General features: G+C 29.4%; 1 protein-coding gene across 1 annotated transcript; it reads right to left on the bottom strand.

Moving 5' to 3' along the window:
* Positions 1-6,781: 6,781 nt before the first annotated feature.
* Positions 6,782-7,807, bottom strand: LOC127076759 (ethylene-responsive transcription factor ERF039). The gene has a single exon (XM_051018531.1). The coding sequence runs from the start codon at positions 7,725-7,727 to the stop codon at positions 7,083-7,085; it is 645 nt and encodes a 214-aa protein (XP_050874488.1). The 5' UTR covers positions 7,728-7,807; the 3' UTR covers positions 6,782-7,082.
* Positions 7,808-9,480: the final 1,673 nt, after the last annotated feature.

Below are 9,480 nucleotides of genomic sequence, written 5' to 3'. Positions count from 1 at the left end.
ATCCTTTAATTAAAAATGTTAGAAGTTAGTTCTTAAACTTTGAAAGTTTTGTTTTCGGAGGTTAAAAATTCTCGAAAACAAAATTTTTGTTGTTTAAACATTGTATCGGTTTTTAACTATATATATTGATTCATATTTGTATCAATGACTTTACTGTCACACTCCGTCATCAGAATTTAACGTTTTTTTGGTCAGAAATTGAAGGAAACACCAAATAGGACAACAAAAGTGAAATTAAAGGACTAATTTGTAATATTTTTTGTTAAGAGAATAAAATGAAATATTTAATTAAGTTATGGGACTTGACTTATTATGCCAACTTTTCAAAAAGTATGAATAATTTGCATTTAATTTTTAATTTATATTGACTTGAAAAACACATGACATGTCATAGAGTATTTAAAGAGATTTTGTAGAAAATCTATAGAAGAAAAGGATTAAAATTCTCTATATTTTTTAATTTTATATATATATATATATATATATATATATATATATATATATATATGAAAGAGTATAGATTAATGTGCAGACACATGATGAAGAAATAAACAATTTTTCGATTCCAATAGAGTTGTATCAAAGTTAAACTCTTTTTTTAAATATATTCATGAAACACATTCATGAGTTAACACTAAATATATATCTTTTTGTATATGATATAGTCTTACTTGGAAAATCGAAGGAGAATTTGAATGAAAGTTTGGAGAAAATCATTAGAAACGCATTGCTTTTGTATTAGTAGTAGTACGAAGAAGTATATAAAATGTAAATTCAACTAAAGAAAAACATTAATAATTTAGAAGTGAAAGTTGAAGACCATATCAACATACAAGTAAAATTTAAGGGGATATCAACCGTCAAATGTAAACTGGTGATTGAAATTGAGGGTCTTGAGGATTTTATGTGAAGAAAAGTACCACTCAACCTGAGAATTTTTTTTTATCAAATAGTGATAAGACGTGCAATGTTATACGATATAAAATATTGAACGGTTAAAATTCAACACGAAATAAAAGAAAATATAACATTGTGTTGAATATGCATAAAGTTAAACATGTAAGATTAGAAATAAAATTAGAGTGCCGGAAATTTATAATTATTCACTCTTATTCTTATAAAAGACAATTTTGTATATAATTAATAAGTTTATCATTATCATGTTAATTATATCTTTGCAATCGGGTGGTTATGTTGGTAAGGACTTAACTTAATATCCTTTAAAGAATTGAGTTTAGATTTCATTTTTCATAGACATATAAATACTTCCGTCCTACAATGAATCATCTATTTAAAGAAAAAATATCATAAATGATTCGTTTTAATTTTTAATATACATTTTTCAATTCTACCATTTAATTAATATTACTTTCATTATTCTTGATACTTAAAAAATATCCTAAAGTGTCCTAATATTTTAGTATTCTATTTATTCTATAATGATTGATCCAGTTAACAATTCTACATAAATTATATGAAAAGAGAATGATATTTTTATTAAAATACGTCTTATCAAATATTATAAATGATGAAACTAATATTAATTAAAGAGTAAAATTTAAATAAAAAAAAGTGAATAAAAAATTAAAATAGATTTTCATTTTGAAAAACACTTTTATTTTTTTAGAATGAGCTTCGAGTTTTTCTTTCAAGTATAATGAACTTCACTTTTATAGAAGGAAAAAAAATAAGAAATTAATTATATTTTACTTATTTTAATCATATATGAAAAAGAGTAATTCTTGGAGGTAAACTAATTGACTCCACCATTGTTGTTTTCTTCCATGTTTTTAATTTTAATTTTTTATCAACAGATAAAGTAGTTAAATATATGAAAAATTCACATACATCAATTTAAATCGAGATAAAGTGTTGAATTTAATAATATCGAAATCCGTAATTGAGGCTTTTACAAACTTGAAGCTTGTTATTTATTTGGGTGCTAAGTGCTAACCATAACATTCTTTTGTATAAAATATCTATATGCATAATTTATGTGATGAAAAGTTGGAAATTACAATCATTGTAGTTTGAATCCCAAAATATATTGTTAAAGAAAATTAGTAGTATAATTTATCTTCTCTTACTCTTTTCTCATAGTGAGTGTGAGGTCATTTTGCACTAACTATCTTGAATAATTATAATAGAAAAACAATGCCTTTAGGGTCAGCTTCATTTATTCTATCTTTATATACTTTTTCTTTGGTTTATATCATATTGTCGCATTCTTTGGGCACCTACATGTGTGTCTATACAGAATGAGAATAACGAATTTTCTTATGATTAATCATGATGTAAAAAGTGATGCTTAATTAAATAGAAGCAAAACAATTATTCGAGCTGATCCTTCTGGGTATTAATATAAACACAACATATTTGATAGATTAATTTATAAGCAAATTGGGTGAGGCATGATTACTACATGATGCATTTAATGTTACATGTATTATATTTTTCTAATTAAAAATATTTTTGTATAAGTAAAAAGAAAAATAGAAAAAGAAGCACACGTGTTATGTACTTGCAGTGTGTAATAATAGTATGGGTGGACTCCATCAGCTATGTACCAATTTAGAGGTTAGTGATATGTGTATATGTCATAGCCTATCTGCTATGTAAGACAAGTAAATGAGCAATTCCTCTTCTTGGTATTTATAGCCTTAGCTCAGATGTATTTATAGCCGTACGTCCTTATTAGGATCGTTTAAAACCGAATCAACGTAAATTAAATCAAATTAAATCGAAATCGTAAAAAAAAAATATTCGGATGTGTTTGAGTCATTTTTTAACAAAATGCATGATTTGGTTTGGTTTACAGTTTGTATTTTGCAAACCGAACAAAACCAAATCAAACTACATTATGTTATAATCAAAACTTCACTTATCTCACATTCAACCCAAAACTCAAATCTATTATGCATTGACTTTACAATTACAAACGATTTTCTCTTACTTACAGTTAGGGTTTTAGTTTCAACCTTCTCAAATCTATCTTCGTATTATCACACTTTCTTCTCATCTTTTTTGTCATGTACGTATTACATCTTCTACTCTAATCTTTCCTCTCTCATGTTCTTTCTTTTTTATCTTCTTATTTTTATGTTATTGTTTTCTCTTCCAATTATGTTTTTATCGCACATTTCTTTTCTAATCTCGCATCTGTTTTTTCATCTTCTCTAATCTCTCATCGCCTCTGTTTTTTTCTGTTTTTTTATATTGTTTTATGCTACTTTTTTTTTTCATTTTTGTCTAATATATTTTTGGTATATTGAATGAGAAGTTTTTGTCTAAATATGATGAGTTTTGTTATTATTTGGTAAGTATGAATGACTAAACACAAAATTATGTTGTGTGTATGTATGACTCAATAAAAATCTTATAAACAACCGAACCAACCCAAACCGCACTGGTTTGATTTGGTTTGGTTCGATTTTATATCTAAAAGCTAACTGAACCAAATCGAACTGCATACTTTTCTACTTCAGCTTTCATGGTCTTGGTCGTTATGGTCATTATATCATTATGTTCATTTAACTATCTTATTCTTTTGCTTGAGCCTTACCTTTGTCGTCCTTAAAAAATTGTTATATCACTCAAAACTGAGTCACCTCTTGCCTCTAAAGTTGAGTTGTCCCCCTAATTGTAGCCCATATAACATATCGTGGCGAGTTAACCGCTACAACTCGGTGCGTTCATCACCACGCTCGTGTTGGTCTAGGTACCCTCTAAGGATTCAACGAGTTCTAAGATAAAGGTTCGGGGTATGTTGATGTTGAGTGGACCTGGATCTTTATGGCTCAATAGACATGACAATTCACATACTTTTTAATTTTAAGAAAAGAATAAGATAAAAAAAAATATTTTTTTTGCAAAACTAAACTTAAAGGTGAGAAAAATACACAAGGGGGAAAGAGTTAATTGTGTATAGTAAAAACGTTTAGCTTCTGATAAGCAACTTCATAATCTGAACAAAGTTCAAAGTCTAATATTAGAATCTATGATAACATCATAAATAATATGAATCATAAGTAAAACAAAGCAATACACAAAGTTTATCCTGGTTTTTCTCCTCAACTGAGAGTAGTCCAGTCTCATTGTCTCAACAAGAACTTTTCACTATAATTAAATTTGATTACAACTTTGCTCAAGCAAACTAGCAAGAGACTCCACTGCTCAAGCAAACTAGCAAGAGACTCCACTGCTCAATCAGTCCAGAAAGAGACTTTCGCTCAAAGGACCGAGCAAGAGACTTCTGCTCAATCAACCTAGAAAGAGACTTCACTACTCAAGCACACAGGCAAAAGACTTCCTCTACTTTAAACAAACAATTTAGTAAAAAAAGATACCAACTATACTTTGATACACAATCAGAAGTGTAGTAGTTATGCAACAATCACAAAGGTTCTTAACTCTTAAGATTTCTAAGATATACAAAGATAAAAAATCTTAAGATCGTATGCAATAACAGTTATAAACAATAGCTCAAAGTTATGCTCAAGATGTTATGATACTATGTTATTGTCTAGTAACCTTATTTCAAATCTTCAACTTCCTTTTATAGAGGCAGGAAAAGAGTCGTTGGAAGGTATGAGCATAAGAGCTTTCTTCGTGAAGAAGCATGCCAAAAGAGACGTTGGAGGATGTATCTGGTTAGAACCATTATCCAATGAATAATAGCATAGTCCACAACAACTTTCGAAGTAATAGGTATCTACCAAAAGGTAGAACAAACTAAAAAGGTCACATAACCATTCCTTGAGCCTTACAAAACAAAACCCTAGTTGACTCTCTTTTGAAATCTGGTGTTTACCAAGACAGGTTTGTCTAGGAGACAGAGTACGGACCAGAGGCATCTTTATTCTTTAGAGTCTGAGTTGTCACCAAACACTAGAACACCATGATCAGATAATGAACCTTCAGAGACTGATGGACACATTCAGAGTCATCGGATTTTGATCATTTACTAAGCTGCTAGAACACCATGTCGTATATCACCCTCTCTTTGATTATTGGTATTTGTCTATCTCCATATGAGAGACGAGGCAAGATGTTCAATGATTGGATTAGGGGAAGGTCATAAGCTGCTTGACCTTACCTCGATGGAGAACCAACTCTTAGCATTTGGCATATTGTGGTGCTCATCGGGGAAGATACATGATCCAATAAACATGTCATCATTAGTGACAACTAAATTGGAAGGACTCGAGGTAAAATGATTATATATTGAGATCAGAATGCCTAAGTGAGTTTGTGTTTCTTGTGAAAAGGGTACATCATCCCAGGGAGTGGATGGAGTCGAGGACGTAAAGCTCAAATAATCATTTTTCCTGTAGGTATGGTCGCAGTTTTGGGAATCATATGAAGACATTGCTAGAAAAATGTATTTTCTTTTAACAAAGGAACTTTGCTGTTTAGAAAAATAACAAAACTTAGGATAAATAACAAAAAGTAAAGAAAAAAGATAGTGACATTACTTAGGAAATCATGGAAACTAAAAGATAGTGACATTACTTAGGAAATCATGGAAACTTAGGGTACCGGAAATTTCACTTCACATTTGTAATATCTTAAATGTTCTTAGACATTACTAAAATAGGGAAATGATTTATATGTCTTAACGAAGATGAGGGTCAAACTGGTAGAAGTTGAAGTGATGATGAAATATGAAGAAAGACAGAGTGTTCTCTCTAGAAAACCTCAAAATTCGAACAAGGTCGTCGAAATATAATCACTCAAAAAAATGACACTTAGAATCGCTATATTTGAGGGTTTAAACGAAACCAAAAGAGAACTTTTGAATCCCCTTCAAATCCTACTGTTATGATACAACCATTTTATCTAATAAGCCTTAATTACCTCAATCAAAAAAGAAAGTAACTTAACACAATCATCTTCATTTGATCACTGCAAAGAATTTTTTTCGAGTAACACAAAGGCACAACACGGGATGGGCGGCCAATGCCCAGTCTAGGATCATAAGAGGTTGACTTCTAATTCATATCTAGGACTAATCAAATCATCATCTCAACCTTAACTTGGCAATGGGAAGAAACTATTCGAAGTTAGGAAAATGCCTAATCTACAAAGGATCTTCCATTCAAAAAAACTACAAAGGATCCAAGATTTAATTTAATAAGTTACAATGTATTCAACAATACACCATATTAACCCTTATGATTGAATCACGGCCCTTTGATGATAGTTAGACGATGAATTCTAAACCATTTATGGATCCTCTCTACATTACAAGTCACATATACAAGGAATTAACCTTTGGTGACAGATACATTCTCTTCTAAGTTAAATTCTCAAGTTAAATTTTTAGGCACTACTAAAACATTTATTGACCTGAACATTGAAGTTCTTATAAAAACATCATCTCTTACAAAATAACTTCTGCATTCAATCAACTTGATATGATATCTTCATTTTTGGATCAACTCCGAATAATTAATGAACCAACCACATTCTTATAATTCTAACTTCGCTAGGCTATGCCACATAAAAAAATGGTTGGCCTATTTGTATTTTTTTCTCATTTCCTATATTACATTACCTACCACATTCTTACTTTATCCTCTTAATTTATCCGTTTTATTCACTTCTCACACCTCAACTAACTAGGTATAAGAGGACAATTTTTACCCAAAAGTAGAAAAAAGACATAATTATTCTATATAATCCACTTTTAACAATGGTGCTAAAGTCAACTCCTTCACAATGACAATGACATTGCATATTTGGAAACAAACTCAAAGAAAAGATGACTCTTTACCTTCCAAATCTATGTGCTGCAATTCTCTACAATCTAGAAAATAACCTTATTTTAAACTTAATTCTCACTTCACCAAAGATTAGAGACTCTTTTCTCACCTTACATAACTATTCACCAAAGATTGAGAATTTCTTTGTTACCAACTTTAACCAAATTATTGCAGCATAACCAAATGAGACAAATAGCAATAGAGAACACTTAATTACATACAAAAATGTATTCTCTGTGTAGATTCTGCAAAATATGACTAAAAAAACAACATAAACTTTAAATTTTACATTTTATTTTTACTTAGTAAAACAAACAACTATAAATATTTCTCCCAAAAAGACGGATCTTCAGAAAATTCTATATGATATCTGTGTGCAGTTGATTCAACAGCACACAGATACGAAGTAGAATTTCTCAGAGAATAGGAACAAAGTCCATTGTTTCCATCTTCAGGAAAAAGATCCGGCAAATCAAACAATGCAGCATCAACATCATCGCTAGTAAATGTCGAACTTGATGATTCAAGAATTGAAGATGGTGATGAATGTTCTTCTTCTTGTCTTGCTTCAACTTGAGCTTCATCAAATGAAGTGTTATTAGCTGCTTTTGCAGCTGCATCTTGAATATCTTTTGGAGAAGTGCTTATTGGCCTTGGAAGTGCTTTTGCTAATTGAGGGAAATTAAGATAAGCTGAATGACCCTTTATAGCTAAAGCAGCTACATCATGTGCTCTAGCAGCCATTTCAGCTGTAGGGTATGTTCCAAGCCATATTCTTGATTTTTTCTTTGGCTCACGAATCTCACACACAAATTTTCCCCAATTCCTCTTCCTTACTCCTCTATAACTTGGATGCTTGATGTTATTATTTGAAGTTGATGATGATGATTTTGTTGTTAGTGTTGAGGATGTGGCAAAGTTGTCATCAGCATCATCACTTTCTATATTGACATGTTTTTCCATGGTAGAGAGAGAGAGAGAGTTTGATTAGGACCTAGGAGTACACAATGAGTGAAGAGTGCTTAAAAATAAATAGACTTAGTCTCATGGTTTTTCACAATAACAAATGAGATTCATATTTATTTATTTATTTATTTAGTCTTAACCCCCACTAGGGAGAAACTTTAATGAGAAGATAAATAAAATCTGATTAAAAATAGATTCGATCGGATCATAAATTTTAATTCAACGGATACAAAAAAGTTATTTTACCAAGTTGAACGTTACATCAAAATTCTAATTCTGACTCTGTTTTTAGTATTATAATCAATTATTTTATAAATAAAAAAATTTATTAAAATTTAAATTTAAATTTCTTTAGAATAATTTATTTTTAATTAAAACTCATTAATTATTTGAGTTTAATAATTTAATTAGAAGAAATGAGAAGTTTGTTAATCTATAATTTTTGAAAGGTGTAATTAGAGTTTGAACTTGAATTCTCCTTAATAATATATTTTAAAGTAAAAATAAATAATTATATGAGTTCAATTATTTAATTAAAAATAAAATTGATGTAAAGAGAAAAGAAAAAGAAAAGATAAAAAGAAGAAAAGAAAAAGAAAAAGAAAAAGAATATTAATTAATACAAAGAAGCATGGGTTGCACAAGGCACATAATTGCTAGTATTTTGTTTTCCATGTGGGAATTGAATAACATGAAAAAATTTAATTCTATATAGATCACAATTACTAACCTCTGGTCTTTTTCTAGTGTTTATATTCTACATTTGTGCATAACTTTCCAATCTTTTCTATTTTTACATGTGTAAAAACAGTGTATATGTTCTCTTTTCAACAACAACAACTACTTCCATTTTTGTGTTATGCAAGTGGTAGGTCCTTCAAACATGATTTCTAGACAAATGTTAATGATTTCTATAACTTAAATCTTCAATGATAATTGTAATTTATCTATGCTACATTTGGACTATTAGTATGTGAATGGCCAGCTAAACAAGAGCCTATAAATTCTTTTAACATTATTATATCAAACTTATATAGAAAAACTTATAAATAATGAATACTCAATTAAATTTGTATATCATCAACTAGTTAGTATGTCTTCTTCAACTTGACCCATTGTCTGATCTGTCCTTCTGCTATAGAGATCTTTCCAATTCAATAATTGCTAATACTTAAAAATAATTATAAAAAATTAATGTTCTCCAGTTGAAATCACTTGTGACACAACCAATTGAAGCAGGACTATTGTCTCAAAATTAATGGACAAATTCTATAACCAAACAAGACTTTAGGAAGAATCAATTTTTTGTGTAATTCAGCACCAGTTGAGGATACCCACGTGGGTTTTGGTCATAAAGAAAAAGACAAATGACGCATCACACACAAACATAGGACTGTGCCATTTTTTTTCTTCTTATAAAAATCATAATGTTCTAATCAACCTGTATTTGTGCATATTACTAATTGTCAATAGTTGAATTCTATCTTCCGGATTATTCGCGTTTGTTCACAATTATGCATGTGAATTTTTAATAGTTATTATCATTTTTTCTAAAATTAAATTTGACTTTTCAATTTATGTTGGTGATCGATCCTATTGTCTGTCCAACGACAAAAGATTTAATTGAAATTAGAACAGATGTTTATGTGAACTGTTTTAATATATGAATTATTAACATCGTCACGATTCAAATATGATATTTAAAAAAAAAACATTCTTAAATTTCAGATCTTCAAGAGAGGGGTGATTT

This window comes from Lathyrus oleraceus, chromosome 4 (assembly GCF_024323335.1).
Source record: "Lathyrus oleraceus cultivar Zhongwan6 chromosome 4, CAAS_Psat_ZW6_1.0, whole genome shotgun sequence".
Taxonomy (NCBI): domain Eukaryota; kingdom Viridiplantae; phylum Streptophyta; class Magnoliopsida; order Fabales; family Fabaceae; genus Lathyrus; species Lathyrus oleraceus.
Note: the sequence above shows the minus strand (reverse complement) of the source record. Positions and strands in the feature narration are given on the sequence as shown.

Excerpts from the sequence above, each read along its gene's own strand:
- LOC127076759 (XM_051018531.1), bottom strand. The coding sequence starts at position 7,727 with ATGGAAAAACATGTCAATATAGAAAGTGATGATGCTGATGACAACTTT.